The 20,644-nt window shown below is 37.9% G+C and overlaps 1 protein-coding gene across 1 annotated transcript; it reads left to right on the top strand.

Annotated features, from left to right (window-relative positions):
• Positions 1 to 647: 647 nt before the first annotated feature.
• Positions 648 to 10,984, top strand: LOC6032471 (store-operated calcium entry regulator STIMATE). Its single transcript, XM_001843012.2, has 6 exons — positions 648 to 1,581; positions 8,866 to 9,010; positions 9,081 to 9,202; positions 9,276 to 9,463; positions 9,524 to 9,631; positions 9,986 to 10,984. The coding sequence occupies exons 1-6, from the start codon at positions 1,434 to 1,436 to the stop codon at positions 10,265 to 10,267; spliced, it is 993 nt and encodes a 330-aa protein (XP_001843064.1). The 5' UTR covers positions 648 to 1,433; the 3' UTR covers positions 10,268 to 10,984.
• Positions 10,985 to 20,644: the final 9,660 nt, after the last annotated feature.

Here is a 20,644-nt window from a genome sequence, read left to right as displayed (position 1 = left end):
AACTTCACAGAAAGTTTAACTCCATGTTGCAGATTTGACAGCTTGATAGATGCATATATATAACCCCGATTCAAAGAAAAAAGTCCGCACTTTGCTTAGAAATCACGAGTTGGCTTGAGACATTTTTCTCTCTAATATAGACGTATCCAGTTTGAAATGGCCGCTAGGTGGCCAATGGTGTTAGAAATGACAGCTTCCATGTATTTGAATATGGGAGCTCAGGAAAACTCAATTTTTAAGCAATAAAATGATTATTTATGATAAAAGTATTGATTGATTAGGTGCACAAAATGTGTCTAGAATATTATTAAAATAAAAACTGTTCAAAAAATTTGCAATTGAGATAAGTACACCATTCGATTCAGCAGGAATTTTGGGCACCAAAAATATATAGTTTTCATATGTTAAGTGTTTTATTTTAGAAGAAAATTAACAAAAAGTATGAAAATCGGGACATTTAGTATGGGAGCTGTCAAATCTCTCACCATCAAAAAGCAGCGTTGAGCTTTCGCTGGATTTGTCTATTATGGCAATAAAAAAACTGCCCAGTTCCCCGATTTGCTTCATGCGTCGTATTTTGTCCAAAATGGCAAGACATCCCTAAGCGTTTGACAGCTTTGGCTACCATCTCGACATCTAGCCAGTTCACCTGTCACTTTTCCAATCGTGTCGTCGTCAGTTTGTTCGAGTTGTGGAATTTCGTCGTTTCGTCGCGCTGCTACTGGAGGAGGAAGAATAATCATCGCTACGCGGAAGCCACCCCCGAAAAAGGGAATCTGTGCCAGTAATTAGCGCGGTGGTCCGAAGATTTTGCGCGATTCGATTCGAGCTTCGCGGTCCGGAATGAAGTGCCACTGCAGCTAGTACGTTTCCCCCTTCCCGAAAGAATTCGCTTTTTGCAAGTGTGGCCGACGAAAAACAATGACTGGCTGGAACCTGCTGCTTGCCGTCGAAGTAGAATGGTTCCACCACAACCAGAAACAACAACAAGAAATCAGCCATCAGCAGCAACGAAGTAGTGAAGAAGCATCGACCACCCAAATTGACCACCAGTTACGACAAGTGTGACGTCCTCCCAGCCCCAGCTCTCTTTGTGTCTGTTTTCGTTTCTCCTCCCCCGCCCGAGGTGGCCTCGAGACGGCCGCGGAGACAGGTCATCGTCGCAACGAAAGTCCGAAAGAATCGTCTGGAAGGAGGGAGGTGTGTGATTCAGAGCTAACTCCGTAGTCCGGAGGTTTTCCAACCCGGGAGCCAAATTGTCCTCCTGGCGTGGTGGCCACACAGACAGCAAACAAGGGAGAGAAAGAAACGCAAAATTATCTAACTAAATACACACGCCAGAAGCAGCAGCAGCAACAGCACCATCGAATACATAATAAGCAATTTTCGTCGTAAGAAACAGCAGCAGCAGCAACAGAAATACAAACCCGACGATGAACAGCTCGACGCTGGGGATGGGAGAGGGCAGCGGTGGCGACACCGAGTGGTCCACCCTGCACTGCAGCAAGGATGCACTCACCGACTTTTTCGGATGGTTCTTGCAGGGAATACTGGCCACGTTGGCCTTTACCTGTCTGATTGGTGAGTTGCTACTGCTCGGCGGAGGAGGTCTAGAAGCTAAGCACGTTATTGGTCGATTAATGTTGAAGCTTGTTGAGATAAGATTACAGAAACTAAGTCTGAGAGAGCGGTTTGGTTTGCGTTTTTTTTTTGTAAATGTGACTGAGCAATAATATTTTCCAGTTAGCCATGCACCGTTCTAAGGTGCGATGATAATTATATTAACGCTCAATACTTTTCCAGTGCGCCTGTACTGAAAAAGGTGCTGATTTTTTTTCCACATACTGGACGTTACCACTGCTTGTGATGTGATTTTCACATCGTTATTCATCCTGTAAAGTTGTGAGTGGAAGGAAATGGTGCTAATTTTAAAGATTCCGCTGGTTAGAGCTTTCTAAAAATAATTACAAAACTCTTGATGAATTCTACCATATTTACAATCCATTGAACGCAAACCACGCCAATCTTACTATATACGCGGTAGGGTGTTCCCTTGGTTGTTCGCTGTTATTTGTGGGGATTGTCTGCATCTCATCTGATGATTCGGCTGACGGGGCACGCTTATTCGTGATGGGAGCAAGGGCGTCTATGCGAAGTGTCCCTGCTACAATTTTCCGATGCGTGGAGATGGAAAAGACAAATCATTTTATTTATGCACCGGCAGTAGGGTGACAAGAAAAATGAAAATTTTGGAAAATCTCAAGAGATGCTCCTGGCGCGATCCTAGATAACCCAAAACAATCCAACATGTGGCAGAATGGCCATCGTGGTCCACTGAATCTATCTGAAGGTATACCGATGGTTAATATAGCCACAGAGAGTCCATTGTGGCTCACTGAAGCTACCTGAAGCTATTAGGTTTTACGCCGACTCGGTTTTTAGGTTAGAAATTTGACAGCTTGGCTGCACTGTTTACATTTTTGCACGTGTGGCTCAGTAAAAATGTGTGTGCGTGTGCGCTCGTGACGTCACGCTGTAAAACCTAATATCGATGGTGAATACATCGGTTGAACAGATAGTTATTCAATTCGTAACTTCCAGAAGTTCTTAGTGGTCCAGAACATCCCAAGATAATGCAGAGTATCTGCATAAAAAAATCCTTGCAAAAAGAGATCGCGTTAAAAGAGGATTTACTGTACTTAAGACAATTTCAAGCAATGGAAAACTAGATAATTTTTAATGGGAAAACTTGTATTTTATTTATTTTTTAATACCAACGTTCTGTGGGAGGCCCATGCGATAAATTTGTTGGATTTTAATCTGTCTAAAAACATCGTTGATAGAAGCAGTCTGTGGAAAAAAATGATAATCGTTGGCATGGATAGACCAATACCTCGTTGCAAGTTCTTTTTATGTGTAGCTAGAGAAACAGCAACTTATTCCAGCGTGCCTATAATGTTGCCATCAAGGGTCCTGATTTTCGGTTCTATGAACAGAAACCACTCACTCATCGCCTATCCATTCGTCGCCTATTCCAACCCGCTAGCATTCATGAGCGAATGAGTCTCGCAAGCAGCCAGCGAGTGGCCCGAACTGTTCACTCAGCGAACAAATACCTACATCGTGGAAATATTTGCCTACTCCGTCGCTCGACGACACTCACACACTACCATGCTCAGCGAAGAGCCACTCTCACAAAATGCCAGCGCGGCAGTCTTTTTGTCTTCACGCCCTCAGTTTGCCATCAATTTATTTTTTTCTTGGTGGAAGTTTCTTTGAAATGTTATGAAATCAAAATAAATGCAAAATTTAATTGATAACATTGATTTTAAGCAACACAAATCAATGAGTATAACGCTTTGCATCAGAGAAAAAATGTTTTCGGTTAAGAGTGATCGGAGACGATCGGCCTGCCGTTCGAAGACTGAGCCGATCAGAGAGAGAAGAAGAGTAGAAGAGAGAGTGTTCGGGAGCGAATGGTGATAGAGTGACAAACGGTAGGAATACATCAGGGCAGTATCGCGTCGCCTGCTATTTGTGCTCGCGAATGGAGTGGTTGATTTTGAGCAATCAGGACCCTTGGTTGCCATATCAGCACTTTGACGTTTACTTACAACTCATAAAACGCGTTTTCAACTGAAATCAAGTGATAAATAGTTCAATAGGAAGCGAGCAAGCAAGTATCTATTAACAGTTTTACAAAAAAAAGTTGTTTAAATAGTGAAAATCAGCAAATTGGATGGAGTTAGACGCAAGTGCTTAAAATTATTTTAGCGTTACGTAATAAAAAAAACGCTCCTTAGTTCCCCTAATAAATACAACAACCGCATATGGCGCGATGCTCCCGAAACAATGTACCAGGCGTCTGCTTGGACATCACTTTGTTTGAGGTATCGGCTTGTCGGTCCGCTTCTCCGGATACCTGACCACACAATTTCCTGGCTTATCACAAATAAAACGCCTCTTCTCTAGCTTAGTTTGCTGCAACAACGTAACCAGTCATGAATCCAATCGCGGTATGCTTGTGGCTTGTGGGTGGTCATCGTCAGCTCGTTGACGGATTCTTCATCACTAGAGTCTTCTACGGAATCGACGCCAGTTTCCGGAGCAGGCAAAACTTACTCGGCAATCCGATGTATTTGAAGTTCAAATTTTGAACAATGCTGTCAGTTATCCCAAGACTTTTTTTTATTCCGACAGAAGTTTTAAGGCTCTGATAGGGGAAATATGCCCATTTTAAGCCTAATAAGCGGTCGTGTTTGAATGATACTGGATAATCTGTATTGTTCCTTGAAATTCACTAAAACCAAGTACACCAACGAGTAGAGCAACTTTTTGTGAACATTTCTGTTTATTTTCACTTTTATCAAAAGTTATGTTATTCCTTTTACAAGCATTTAATAAAAATATTTCAAAAAGGCATTCTAATCAGTCGAGTGCATTGGGCCACGCCCATTTTTCTATTTTCAGCTTAGTTCTTTTTTTCTTCCAGCGCTCTTTTGGGTCTGCTTAGTGCTGCCAAAATTGATGAAATTTTAAGCGAACACTCGCGAAAAGTAGCATTCATAGCGAAAGTTTCCTAGCAGCACTTGCTCTATCCAACAGGCGCTGCACCAGCATGTTGGTGGTGTTGGTGGCCACCCTTTGTTCTTTATTTGCCTTCGCTTCTCACTCGGGTTTCTTCAGCCTTCGATTGGAATGGGTGGTCAAAATTGAAACGTCAAAAGACTTAGCGCGTTTGTTTTTTTGATGGCGCTTGCAATTTTTTTACATTTTTCGGGATTATTTTTCAAGTGAGTGACTAACCAATGGGCAAAAGAACATGTAGCCGTTAGTTGGAAGCAAATTTATATCTTAAGCGCAAGTGAAAAGATATTGATGGCGACTTTCGTTAAGCAGTTAACCTCTGATCTTGGTTGTGGATGTGTGTGCCACCAAAATGATGAGAAATGGTCTCGCAAAATAGAAACTATGATCAAAAGTGCATTAAATTTGACCTTTTTGGTCAGTAAATGGCATATATCAGCGTGCTTACTCGAGGCGGTGCTGTTGCTGGTAAGTTTATAGCCTAAATTAAATAGTATTTTTGGAGCTTTTATCGAGCATCAAACTCTCCATATGACGAAGATAGGTGTTTGATTAGAAAGGGTATATTTCCCCTAGGTATTATTCCCGATCGGCCATTTGGCGGCCAAGTTTGTTTTAGAAAAACATTCAAATCTTGATTCAAAATGTATCAATCAAAAAATGGTTTTCATTGTGTTGTTTATAGAAATATTTTACATGTCGTAATTAATTTTTCATTTCATTGTACTATTTCTGGGCCCTGAATTCAGATCCATCATTGACAGTCATTGCCCCAAGATTGGATGAAATCATCTACGACATTAACGCGAAGACTTCCATCATTGCCATGATTTTTCGTTCAAAGATATAAATTTTGCGTCGCTATCAATTTTTCGACAAAATTCTTTCTACAAGTTGTTTAGAATAGTGCCCTACAAATGCTGATTCTTTTTGGTAATGATTATCTCACTCCTTGCGAAGTTATGGAAATTGTCATTAATCTATGATTGCCAACTAAGACGTCAATGACTGTACTACAAAATTATATAAATACGTAATCTAGGAAATACTTCATAATATCTTGCCCGCTTTTAATACAACAACTCAACTATTTGGTATTTTTTGTGAATAAATGTTTGCTCTTGCAGGCCAAGGATTGATACCTAAGAGCATGCAATGGCACTGACCTTGTTGCGTGCTCTTCCCGAGCAGGGGTAAATAACACGGGAATACCGAATTTTGGTATTACTTGGGCAAATAACAGAGACCAAAATGTTGCCCAGGAATAGATGGTAAAATACCATGAAAACATACCAAAGTCTTGTATGTGGAAGGGCACAACGATACCAAACCATGTTATTCCAAAGGTAAAAAATACCTCAAAATAAAACCATTTCAATACCAAGTTGAGGTCTTCTGGATTTTTTAAAATTGCTTGAATACCAAAACTTGGTTAGTGAAAAAACGGAAATGATCCATATTCAACAGCCAAATCTACCCACCTGATGATTCCATGTTGTTCTTAGTGATATTCTTCACCACATCGAATTCATTTGTCATTGATGAACGGCCTGTGATTCTGAAAAATAACAAGATTGACAAATAAGAATTGAAATTAACCAAAATTCAATAATCTGTTGATTAACTCGTTTTTCAAAGTATTTAGTTATCCCAACTTAGAGAAATTTCTACGTTTTTTTTTTAATCTTAGAAGGTATATCAAAAAAATATGAAAATCAGCTTTAACATTTTTGGGTTTCAAGTCAAATAAAAATTAATTATCTCGTCAAAATTTATGAAAAAAACTCCCGTAGTTTCAGAGGAATTTGACTAAGCCTTTCAATACCAAAATAATACCAAAATGTGCCATCCTGACTTAAAAAATTTTCCACAATTTCAAGACATTTCTTTAGAGGTTATATCAAAAATGTTTAAAATCATGTTTGAAATTTCCGGTTTTCAATGAAGGCATTCTATTTAACCAATTCGCTTTGAGACATCATTTGTCAAAATTGGTCAAAATTTTCCGAGGAATTTTCAGAGGAATTTGATAAAATACTGTAATACCAAAAGAATACCAAAATGTGGTGTTCGACCATTTACAAATTCTGCAATTTTGCAATATCAAAACAATACCTTAAATTGGTGGTATGATACCACATTTTGCTCTTGCATAATTCTTAAGACAAATTTTAAAGGGTCCAGGAATACCAAAATTTGGTATTGATACCAGAGAAAGGTATTATTACGCATTTCTAAGGCTACCAACTGTACGGATTTTTTCCTTACCATACGGATTTTCGAACCTCTTCGCGGATTTTCAACAGGCCGGAATTTTTGTAGGGAATTTTACGCATAATACGGATTTGTACGGAATTTTAACAACTTTTTAATCATTGAATTGCTTTTTTGATTTGGTAGAAGCTTTTTTTTTAACTAGAAATTTTTATTTTTCTGTGAGTTTGATTTAAAAAGGGAGAGTTTTCTGGGGTTTTCTCAATTCAAACCTGATTATCAATAATTCTAGAGTTTTTGAACTATTGTCTTTCATATGTTGCTAGGACCTTTTAAAAAAAACTCTAGAATTGTTCTTTTAGAAATTCCTTACTAAATATATTTATCCATTTCCAAAGGCTTTCTAAAACTTGTGAAAACATTTGAACATTTGAATTAACAAATCTAGAGTTTTTTAAAGGTCCTATAATATATTTTGTTTTACATGTTTGAAGACCATTTCAATAAAAAAAAACTCTGGAATATTGTTCGTGAAAACACTAAGAACGATAAGCAAACTTGACAAACTTTTAAACGTTTAACAAAAAAAATGAAGAACATAATGATTTGATTCAAATCACGGTTTATTTTATGAATACTTTTAAACGTGCAAGTCATAAGCACTCTGATGGCATTTTGTGAAATTTGTTAGCTGTAAAAACGACACAGTTTTATATTTTTAATTCTCAAATATATTAAATTTATCTAAATAATTCATTGACAGTTTTTGTTACACCATGGTGTCATATCGGCAAAGTGTACGGATTTTTGCTCGGCAAGAGTTGGTAGCCTTACGCATTTCCCTTGTTATTTACCAATGCTCGGGTTCTGTTGACATCCAGGTAAGAAACATTCTGGAAGGAGCGCAATTAACTACATCCGTAGTTTTGTTTGCAAGTGTCCTATTTTCTTACCTCCACGTTGGATGGGTTTAGTCATCATGATGACAAGTTGTAACCTAGTTGGTGGCCTGTGGAAACGGCTCGTAATTCTTTGACCACCGCGGGTCAGAGTCGAGACGGCTAAAAGAAAGGGGCGCGACAACGTGGGAAAGGGAAGTAATTAGTGATTGTAGACGGTATTGTTTTGATTCGCAGCATGTTGAGTCAACTGTTGTGGATGTACCTGAACATTGCAGAACTGGGTTTCTCTTCTTTCCATTTCAGATACCACCTATCTTCTATTCTTCTGATTTTCTAACACGGCTTCTGTTTACTCTATTTAACCAATTGATGCTGCTGTAACAAACTGTCTGTTTTCCCTTAATTTGGCAGCGATGTCAATTTTGTTTATCATCATTTCTTATATATTTGAATAATTTTTCATCTGCCTTATAAATTGCCCTTGAGCTTGTTTGTTACCTCTATTTATTAATTTTTGTTTATTTCTTTATCTACTTAATAAATTACTATTTTTCTTTCACTCTTGATTCTTTGAGTAGTTACTGTCTCCATTTTCTTCAAACAAGTGAGGTTCGAGTCCTTACTCAATTTATGGAATGATCAAAGAGTTGACACAAATATTACTATTGTACTTTTGCTTATTTTTTATAAAATGCAACAGATAAACATGGTCCAACACTATAGGAAAGATTTCAGGAGAAAACAATACACAGTTAAATAACAGTTAGTTTTTTAATTCAAACTAAAAATAAAACAGTTTTCGCTTAACTAAATGTTGATAGGCACACTTTAAATGATTAGGCGCTTATATACTTATATACTTACATCAAACCCTACGTAATGTACCACCCCCGGCCGAGTTAAAGTGCGTAACCGGAAAAGAAGGTGTGCATGCCTGGCACGAACACTCAAAGCGTGTTCTAGCGTGTTGCTCGTACTGACTCAGAGCAAGGGTGAGATGTAGGTGTAAGGGCAGTGCGTGTTCGTCGGGAACTGAAAATTGCGAATTGCGAATATTTCAAACAATACCAATTCATTAATTTAAAGATTTATTAATGGGGTTGCGTCGTTCTTACTGAGTCTAGCTTTTTGTTAAACAAACATTCTCCTTCCTTCCTTCCAGGCAAGCGCTTCTGCGAGCCCCTGTACAACCGGCGAAGCTGGGAGACGTGGTGGTACGACACCTCCAAGCAGGGGATCGGTGCTCTCGTGATTCACATGACCAACGTGTACCTGGCGCCGCTGTTCCAGGGCGATCCGTGTACCTGGTACGGCCGACTGAATTATAGCTGGAAATGGGATTTTAATTATGTTTATCTTTTTTTTTTTTTTTCGTAGGTATATTATCAACTTTCTACTGGATTCCACCATAGGCTTATTCATAATCTACATTGGAATTAAAACCTGTCAGTATTTAGCGCGCAAGAAAAAGTGGGATGCAATCAACTTTGGCGAGTACGGTGAGTGATTCTCGCGACGAGTGCTAACACGGTTCACACCTCTTTAACAAGTTCCTGATTGTTTGATTCTTAGGAGCACCAAAGTCGTGGCTCTACCAGACCTGGATCTACGTCGGGTTGATGGCGATCGTCAAGCTGATCACGACGCTGTTCATCCAGCTCGACATCTGGGACAACGTGAAAAACTTTGTCCTGTCCCCGTTCAAGGACCCGCGGATCGAGCTGGCCGTGGTGATGCTGGTGATTCCGTTCTTTGTCAACGTATGAAATTTTCATGGTTTGGAAATTGTGATTTTGAAACAACTTTCGATTTCGTTGCAGATTCTGATCTTTTGGGTCACCGACAACTTCCTGATGCGGCACACGCGCAAGAAACGCAATACCGGTTCCGCCCACAGTCACGGCAGGGAGCATAGTCTGTTGCAAAAAGTAAGGGGTCATTTCCAACAAAAGACTAACGAATTATGAGAGAGAGAACTAAAGAATGTTGTTAATCTCAGCTGTGCCTCTCTAAAGTTTTTTTTTGCCACTTGTATTATTTGACGAACACACAACCGCGATTGTTATTTGTTGTATTCTTAGCGCTTAATGATTGTCTTTGCTTCTTAAAGCCCAGTTTTGTTGAGTTAGCTTAAGTTTCTCCCCTGTGAACAAATCGAGAAAAAAAAACAGACTAGTATTGTAGACAACACTCCATCAACCACACACAAAACAAACAACCACACATTTCATCTCTCTGCCTTGACCACATAAAACTGAACTTGCGATTCCACCCTTTTTCAGGTAAAATACAAAATGATTCAAAAAACCAAACCTAATGACTCAGAATCTGATACTCTTTTATCAGGCGATGAAGATATTTTAAATTTTAAACCGACAAACAGCAGCGCCACCTCGTCGTCGCTGCTGCACGTGTCCTCCACCGGTGGTGCTGGCCACTCGTCAGCAGCGGCGACCATCCTGGACCACGGCGACATGGCCATCATCCTCACCTCATCGACGTCACCCTCGCCGAGCAGTAGCAAACACAACATCCAGCAGCGAACCAGTGTGATCAACATTTAACGAAGGGTTTTTTGGCGCGCTTTTTGTCTAGAGAAACCACACCTGAGCAGGTCAAACCGTGATGAACTGAGGAAACAATCACGAATCACACATTATCATTGTTGAAGGAGAAGAAGAAAAAAAAGTGAAAATGCAAGGCAATAGATTAGCTATGATTTTGTTTTTTCTTGTTGAAAACTGATAGTAAACTTTGTGATATTTGTGTGTCTATAACTACAATAAAAAAACAAAAAAAAAAACAACTATATATTTACAAAACATTCGGTTGCTACGCGTAGAGGGGAAGAGCCAAAATCAGCTGCTGCAGCGTAGCGTTGCAATTGAACTTAAAACCAGTTTTTACACGACGACAACAACGATGAGACAGACACACGAAGTAACCAAGAGAGATTGTGAAGCGAAACCGAACCAAGCCCACTTACAAAACTTTATGCGTCGTCGCGGCGGCGAGACGAAACCCAACCAGGAAGGAAGAAAATACAACTATTTTATAATAAAAGGCTAAATTAGGCTAAGTCAAAGCTATGAGTAATATCAACAAGTTGAAGAAGAAAAAAAAAATCGGCGAAAGGAAGTGCATTGGTTTTTATTTTTTATATATACACAAACACACACTACACGAGTAAGCTTAGGAATTTATTACCAGCGAGGACGAAGGCGAGTTTTGTAATATACAACTACGGATGAAAATAAAGGAATTCCAATATGAACTGAGAATTCTGGGGTTTTTGATTGCTAGAATTGTTGAGAACAGATTTCCAGCAGAATCTATAAAATAAGCAATACTAATCAAGCATTCCATCCGAGTAGGCTGGAAGAACAACACCACAATGCTGACACCTCAAAGGCAAATACATTCTTCCTTCGATTTTCATTCCGGTCCACGGCCAGACAAAGCATTTGGCGACGAGAAGTTTCAAGAAGCTGACGCTCTGCAAGTTCTGGCACACCTGGCGACGAACACTTCCAGTTATCGTCAAGAAAATCAACCTACGGTCAAGTTCCCGAAAATTTGTGTCAGCCACGTGACAGTGTCGTCCTGATTGAGGACTCAATCGAAGTCTCGATTATCCAAAGTTTAAAAAAATATACTTCTTATTATTCTTTCATACTCTATTTCTGCGACCCCATTTTAGTCAAACTTGAATGATTTATTACCTTAAAAATTACTAAATGCATTTTTTCCTTGATTTTTTCAATATTTTTCATCACTTTAGAGTGGTTTAGGGGTCATACCTAAGAAAAAATCAAATCAAATCAAATTATTCGCTCTACAGCATTGCCTTGGCATTCCCGATTGCGAGATTCCTACTCGAAACTAGGTGTCCGAAGGCTTGATTTTTGAGGCAATTGCAAACCTCTTTTTTACACCATATCTTCCATCCTCCCCGTGATTCGAACTGACGACCTTTGGATTGTTAGTCCAACTGCCTACCAGCGACTCCACCGAGGCAGGACCCAGGGAGACGACTCCTACACCTGGATTGAGCTTTCGACCTAACCTCTAGGTTAGACCGGGACCAACATTTACTTCCCCGTCCGACGGAAGGCGTGATCAGACAAATCTCGTCTCGTAAAATGCCACCGGGACCTTCTGGGATCGAACCCAGGCCGACTGGGTGATAGGCAACCACGGTTTCCAAACAAAGTAGTAGATTTTTTGTGTTTTTCTTAAATTATACATCAAATTGAACTTACAAATGTAAAAAAGTCAGAATCGACCAAAAATGAAATGGGACAATTATGCGTAGAACGGCAGTTTAGGGGTCATACTGATGATTCGATCGTAGCAATCGGGGTGTGCGGACGCGAAAACTTTTCGCTGTCACAGTTTTTCTCGGGCTCCAATAATTTTTGATGAAAAGTTGTGAAAGTTATGTGTTTCAAACGAATAGTTTTCGGCGGAAATTTTAAAAATCTTGATGGAACGCGGTGCTGATGGTGCTGGAGATTCCCCAAAAACCAGGATGGTGGGTTCGACCGGGAAGTGCAAAATTATCGGTCCTCGATCACCGGTCCCTGTCAATGTAAACATCCCGCGAACAAAAGGGAATCGGAGCCGAGGGCCATGGATTAGTTCACTGGCACCGGTCAATGTGGAACGCAGTCCCAGCAAGGAGGTTCAGTTGCCGCAGCGACAGAAGCTTGGAAAAATCCTACAAAAGATTTGCGAATGATCCTGGGTTCGATGCCCATCTGCTCCCAACGAGAAAGTTTAAGACTCAGAAATACTTGAAATTCTTTAATATGAACGAAAAAATCAAAGTCGCTTGGGTGGGGTTCGATTCCCCGTGTCCTTTGTATTGATAAGCAAATATGCTAACTGTGATATTTTCCTATTTATTTATATTAAACTAAACACTATTTATCATTAACACGGGAGCGGAGCTCCATCTTTATTGTTCGGCTTCATCTACCAGACTCTTCTGATCCACGCTAGCTTCACACTCACACATACACAGCTCTACACGTTTATCGCTAACTGTCTAACTTAGGTTAATGTTCAGGATGCCACACTAACCACTACGCCATCACGGCTGCTTGATGAGCTATGACTGGAATAAGGAATAGAGTTATCTACGTGCGCATGTATTGCGTGTACGTACACGAAAAAAGTGAGGTTAAATTTTGTACCGGCCAGCAAAACAAATGGTGTGCTAGTGTGTGTGAGAACGGGATTAGATAGCTCTATACTGTTACTACCACCTATAGAGCTTTATGACGTTTCGCGTACGCACACTAGCTCACCATCTGATTTTGCTGGCCGGACAAAATTTAACCTCAATCTTTTTCGTGTACATACACGCAATACATGCGCACGTAGAAACCTCTATATACGCGCTGGGCCTTTGTCCACTTGGCAAGGGTTCGGAAGTTCTAAATAACGTTTGAATCCGATTGATGCAAACGTTCTTCAGGGCGGGGCTTGTCGATTCAAGCTGAGGTACCTCGCGCACGGCTAGTCTGCGTAGAAATGGGTCACTGAAGCTCGGCAGAGCTAACACCATCCAAATGCCTATGCGAGTTATTTGCATCTGTAGAATGTAAAAATTCTAAAATACATGAAAACAACTCAATTTGTAAGAAGCGACCGCGTGGTCCCGTTTGATTGGTTCCACACACACACACACACACAACGGCAGTTTAGGGGTCATACTTAAGCTCAACAATCAAAAATAAGACAACAACAAAAAAACAATGTGATTCGATTATCCGAAGTGAACTTTAATTTAGCATAAGCATAATCATAGGTGCCCACCCGCAGTTGCTACTCCGTTATTGACCAGGACCTCCAGAAGTTACATCCACGAGCCAATATCCGAAGTGAAATTTAATTTTAATTTAATTTAATTCCAAAATTTCAAAAGATAAAAATTCAAAAATAGAAAAAAAAACAAAATTCAAAAATCTTAAATTTTAAAACAGATTTTCTATCTGTTTTATTTTGCTGAAGAACAAAAAAAAATCATGTTTTGGGTAATTCTCTACCAACACACACGAAATCGGAAAAAAGTTGCCCCGACCCCTCTTCGATTTGCGTGAAACTTTGTCCTAAGGGGTAACTTTTGTCCCTGATCACGAATCCGAGGTCCGTTTTTGATATCTCGTGACGGAGGGGCGGTACGACCCCTTCCATTTTTGAACATGCGAAAAAAGAGGTGTTTTTCAATAATTTGCAGCCTGAACTGACTTTAATGTAAAATTAGACGCCCGATTTGATGGCGTACTCAAAATTCCGAAAAAACGTATTTTTCATCGAAAAAACACTTAAAAAAGTTTTGGAAATTCTCCCATTTTCCGTTACTCGACTGTAAAATTTTTTGGAACATGTCATTTTACGGGAAATTTAATGTACTTTTCGAATCTACATTGACCCAGAAGGGTCATTTTTTCATTTAGAACAATTTTTTTTATTTTTAAATTTCGTGTTTTTTCTAACTTTGCAGGATTATTTTTTAGAGTGTAACAATGTTCTACAAAGTTGTAGAGCAGACAATTACAAAAAAATGATATATAGACATAAGGGGTTTGCATATAAACATCACGAGTTATCGTGATTTTACGAAAAAAAGTTTTGAAAAAGTAACTTTTTGCGTTTCTCTTTGTTTCGTCGATCGTGTCTGTCGCGGGTGACCATGAACGGCCATGATCGATGACGACCAACTTTTTCAAAACTTTTTTTTCGTAAAATCGGAATAACTCGTGATGTTTATGAGCAAACCCCTTATGTCTATATATATCTATTTTTGTAATTGTCTGCTCTACAACTTTGTAGATTATTGTTACACTCGAAAAAATAACCCTGCAAAGTTAGAAAAAACACGATATTTTAAAATGAAAAATTTTGCTCTAAATGAAAGAATGTCCCTTCTGGGTCAATGTAGATTAGGGTGTTTCAACCAAACAAAAAAGTTCTCAGAATCAGGCAAACCGAGGTTCCCCTTGTAGAGGATACCCATAGGGACTCTCATGCCAAATATCAGCCCATTTGGTTAAAAATTGGCCTGTCCCCAGTGGTTTAAAGTTTACATGTAAATTACAATGGGATTTTTATGTTTTTCTTTCAATCGTTCCTACAGGTCTGGGGACAACATGGATTCACTCGGAATAAAGACAGGTGTGTAGGGGATGGTCCAATGAACGAATTCCAGAAGGAATTAGGGTTGTCCATTCTGTCTCCAAGGTGCGCATTGGATCGACGTCCGGTGTCTCCAGAATCAACGATTCACCCTTCAAATGTACGCATTGTCCTTAGTATGCTATGACGGCTAGGTGAAAATTACGACGCCCCATGTCAGACGTTGAACACGTGGCAGAGCATACACTCAAGTTTTGGCTCAAAAACATTCTTTAAAGTAATACAATTACAATTATTGATGTTCCTGTAACAATTTGAACTATTCTAAATAATGTAACATGATGATTTTGTAAAAATAATGCAATCGATGCTTCTCCACGTGTTCACCGTCTGACATGAAACGTCGTACTTTTCAGCTAGCCGTCATAGCATACTAAGGACAATGCGTGCATTTGAAGGGTGACTCGCTGATTTTGGAGACACCGGACGTCGATCCAATGCGCACCTTGGAGACAGAATGGACAACCCTAATTCCTTCTGGAATTCGTTCATTGGACCATCCCCTACACACCTGTCTTTATTCCGAGTGAATCCATGTTGTCCCCAGACCTGTAGGAACGATTGAACGAAAAGCATAAAAATCCCATAGTAATTTACATGTAAACTTTAAACCGCTGGGGACAGGCCAATTCTCAACCAAATTGGCTGATATTTGGCATGAGAGTCCCTATGGGTATCCTCTACAAGGGGAACCTCGGTTTGCCTGATTCTGAGAACTTTTTTGTTTGGATGAAACACCCTAATGTAGATTCGAAAAGTACATTGAATTTCCCTTAAAATGACATGTTCCAAAATTTTTTACAGTCGAGTAACGGAAAATGGGAGAATTTTTAAAACTATTTTAGTGTTTTTTCGATGAAAAATACGATTTTTCGGGATTCTGAGTACGCCATCAAATCGGGCGTCTAATATTACATAAAAGTCCCTTTGACACCAAATTTCTATCTCATCACCGTTTCAGGCTGAAAATTATTGAAAAACACCACTTTTTTCGCATGTTCAAAAATGGAAGGGGTCGTACCGCCCCTCCGTCACGCGATATCAAAAACGGATCTCGGATCCGTCACGCGATATCAAAAACGGATCTCGGATTCGTGATCAGGGACAAAAGTTACCCCTTAGGACAAAGTTTCACGCAAATCGAAGAGGTGTCGGGGCAACTGCTGTGTGATTTGGCGAAGAATTACCCTTTTGTTTTTTCAATTTAACGATTTTTCTTTTTTTTAATAAAAAAAAACAATAAATGAATAAATTATCATGTAATAAAAACAAAAACCCGGAATTCAAAAGTATACAAAATTACAAATACATCTTCAAAAAATTAAAAGAAATAGAAAATGTATCAATTTAATAATTTTTAAAATCCAAGAATGTTTTTTTGATTTTTGTTTTTTTTTTGGTATTTCAGGCAAAATTAAAAATTGTTTTCAATGGAGTTCAAACATGCTAAATTTGATTATAAACGCAGGAAAATGCATTTTAAGTGGTTTTCGATTGATTAAACTCCAATATTCTGAAGATTTTTTTAAAACGGTCCAATGAACCAAATTTTCAGTTTTTGCTTTTTGGGTGTTTTTTAATATTTTTTTTGAGTCAGACTCAAGGTGGTTTCAAAAACACCCACAAAACTAAAACTGGAAATTTCAAAATAAAACTCCAAAATTTTCATTGAAATTTTGAAGTTTTTCGAAAAAATATTGTTTTGCCCCCTGCTTTAGGCTGACTTTGAAGGAGGGGGAGAGGGGTTTTGAAAATATTTGCAACTGCCTTATTTTTTTTTTTAAATTTATTAAATTATTTAAATTAATTTAATTTATTTAATTTTTTTCATTTATAAAAATAGCCTAGATAATATTGTGATCGCATCAAAACTCGTTATTCTCAATTCTGGCCTAAAATAGCATCAATGAATCAACTCAAATAACAAACATCATTGACCCTAAGTGTAGTGATTTCATTTGCAGCACCAAACTAATCCTGATGAGTGTAGTACGTACGAAGATATAATCACGCAAACACGACTTGCTGGTTCACATTTTCGTTTATCAAATATTCTTCCTGCACGCTCATTCTCGCGTTTGGAAGGAACTCGCTCATGAGGTCATCGATTCATCCCCTTCATTCCGAAGTCAGATAGTAGCACGTGGCCATCATGCTCGCCAAGTGCGACTCATACCCGGCTCGAAAATTACAAACAAAGCAATTGAAAACGAATTTCCTTGGGCTTTTTCCCACACGGTTCCGTTCGGAGTCTATGTTGCATCTAGTTCTATAGTAATAAGTTCAATAACGGCATGATTGTATGCGCGCCGATCATGTCTCTACTTTCTTAAACCGGTTACGAGAATCTAACCGTACAGAATGTAAGAAAACTGCAGGAAACAGAATGATAAACGACTAACGAGGGTAAATGTGAACAGTACTTGCTAAACTTTATTTGATAGCAATTTTGGTCATATAAAAAACATATTTAAAATTGAAATAGAACCTCAGAAAGCTTTAACATTTAGACGCACTACGATTAGAAGATAAAAGTTTGGTTTTTTTTTCCTTTGAAAATTTGAACACACTTTTTCTTTCATAACACAATATTCAAGTGATTATTCGTCGATTTCTTCGAAATCTTTCCACTTAATTATTTTCATGTATTTATTCATGAACAGTTCTAACACGTGCATCGTCACTTACCATTGAGCTATGTTTGAGCATGTTTGTTCAACACCTGTTTCATTAGGGTGATAGGCTTGTGTTGTTTTTCAATGAGTAAAATAATTAATAATCTAAAAGATAAGTAGAACTCTATATAATGTTTAATTTGATTACACCATAAACTTATAAAAGGATGTTTCCTATAAATTAAATATCAAACTTACTGAAATTTTAATATCTGTAAAAACAGACCTTCTCATTTCTCATATTTTGAGCATCCTTGTTCTACTAAAAGTTTTACTTCTCTTCTTTTATGTTTTTCTTCATTCATTTTGAATATGTTTTATATGCACTTATTATGTTAAGTTTTTTGTTTTTACTGGAATTATTGGCCATTTTCAACAACTTCTAATCATTTTCCGTCGCCTACTTGTTGTTTTTTTTATCCTTTAAGAGCGCGTCCACGACAGGGCATACCCATTTATATGGGACTTCGTTTGGACCTCACCAATCTGCCTGAAATTTCCAGGGATTGTTTGTACATATAAAACTAGCATCTGGCCAAAATATGAGCACTCTAGGTCAACGGTAAGTAGGGCAAAACGTCCAAAATCTTAAAAAATGCTGTTACTTAGGCAACATTCAATTTAATTTCAAAATTTAAAATGCATCTTAAAGGGTCTCGACATCACAATTGGTTGAATCCTGAGTGCGGAATAGTGGTTCGCAAAACGGCCTCAATTTGGAACTGTCAAAGTGGAACCAATTTACTGTTCGCCAAAAGTAGAGAGTATTGTTATCGATCATAAATTTTTTTTTTTAAGAATGAAAAAAAATGTGTGGCTTTTGAGGACCTGGAGTTTAAGTCAAGAAATCTTAAGAAAGTTACAGGCGAGATCGTCATTTTTTATAATTATGAATGGAAGTTATTAATGGAGTAGATGCGGTTTTATCCATCCAAAAGTTGTCTTTATTGCTTGATTCCGTTTGAAAACCTGGTATACTGAAAATCTTAAGAATTCTCTGTTTGTTGGATCAGTTTCGCTAGAATTAGCGATGTTTTTTCGCTGGGACAGAAAGAGCTGCAGGATTAAAAAATCAACCAGGGAATTTATCTGCAACATCACAGAATGACACTCTCGCCGCAGTTCTTCGTCACCCGTAAAAAAGAGAAACCACTTCTATTTTCCAGCAAAATATGTGAAATATTAGAAAAAATGAAACACAAGCTACTGATTATAAAATAGCTCATTTTCCAGTAAGAAAAAAGTCATGCTTGTGCTTGAACAGCCTCCTACTTTGTGGATGTAAACAAAGTGGGACCATTCGAAAATCACGTTACGCATTCTATTCATCACCCAGGGAAAAAATAGCACAATTTTCAAACTCAAATAAAAAAGTATTCCATCCAGATATCAACTCAATTCGACCTGCAGCTTGTAGGGACATCTGGGACTAAGTCAGTTTAACGTATTAAATAGATGCTTTTTCTTTTAGTGTTTTTTTTTGTTATAAATTTTTGCTCGGGGGACCCGTTAGATCAAAATTTCCGGAGATAATTTTATCATATTCGTATTCCTGAGACAATTTCACGTAACATAACGTATTCATCCATTTTAACCCCTTAAAAAATTAAAGTTAAAAAAAATAAGAAGCTATCTTTTTCTGGTGACATCTAGCATCCTTGGAAACGAACTTGATTTTCAATAAATTTGATTCGAAGATTTGTGCTATTTTTTCACTAAAATGCCAATAACTCCCTTTAGATTCAACCAATTGGGATGCTCTATCCTGAATTTTGTGCATTTTCAAGCCCTTTAAGATGCATTTTGAGTTTTGAAATTTAATTGAATTTTGCTTAAATTACAGCATTTTAAAGATTTTAGACGTTTTTGAGCATTCAGACATTTTGTTCCGATTTGCCCCACTTCCCGTTGGCCTAGCGTGCTCATATTTTGGCAAGATGATAGTTTTATATGTACAAAAAAACCCTGAAAATTTCAGGCAGATTGGTGAGATCGATGCGAGATGGGTATGCTTTGCTCGTGGACCCGCTCTTAAATAATGTTATCATGCATTTTTAAGTTGCAACACATTGCGTTAAGACATAGTTTGGAACATAACAAAAATTACTAAAATTAAAAATTAAAAACACTGTCAAAGTTGAACCAAAACAATTTCTTTTTTTAACATTGGCAAAGCTGCATTAGGATGGCCACAAATCAGGAAATATCGGCAAACTTTGTATGAAAAATATTTTCTTAGACCGCTGCCATTTTTTTCTTCAAATTTTTTATTTTAAATTGATTCATTCTGGATTTTTTTTTTCATTTGTTTTTTTTTGTTCTTTGAACTCAGTTCATTAAATAGAACATCCAATAACCTACTTCTAAATTAATTGAAGTCAGATCAATAAAAACTCTATAGATGTAGATATACTAAACAACATGTTGTAAGCTGATTATGTACTAATAAACTGATAATGCTTTTACTATTTTCAAGCAGGGCATGTTTGACCCCTAATAACGCCTACTTTGATTATACATTGAAATCTCAAAAATAACATTTCTATAGTTTTTTATTTAAAAAAAAGTTATTGAATCACATTTTATTATACATATTATAAAATTATAACATTTGGTGTATTGAATCCATTTTAATTGTAAGATCGACAGTATAACGTTTAGACCCACTGATGCAAACTTGAAAAAATAAAAAAATAATGGAAAATAATGGAAGAGTATCGTTACTCACAATCTTTTGTACCGTTAACTGGGCACGGTGTATTTTTCCGAGAACATTAAGATAAAAATTTCGACAAGTCTGATATTTGGCACCATGAAAGAAGGGCTTTTCCCGACATTTTGCGGAGTCCGGCGAAATATTTCGTCGGGAGGTCTAGAGCAACTTTTTTTTGAAGATTTTTTTTCGATTTTATAGGATTTTTCTTTAGAAAAATCGGAAATCGATGGGTTCATGTTTACATCCTTCGCATTTCTTATGAATGTGCCTCAAGAGACTCTAAATTACATATTTGACCTCAAATCAAAAGTTTCCAACCCAAATTTAAAGTCTCTTGAGGTACATTC

The sequence above is a fragment of the Culex quinquefasciatus genome, chromosome 2 (genome assembly GCF_015732765.1).
Source record: "Culex quinquefasciatus strain JHB chromosome 2, VPISU_Cqui_1.0_pri_paternal, whole genome shotgun sequence".
NCBI classification, from domain to species: domain Eukaryota; kingdom Metazoa; phylum Arthropoda; class Insecta; order Diptera; family Culicidae; genus Culex; species Culex quinquefasciatus.
The sequence above is the reverse complement of the archived record's forward strand: the minus strand, read 5'-3'. Positions and strand labels throughout refer to the sequence as shown.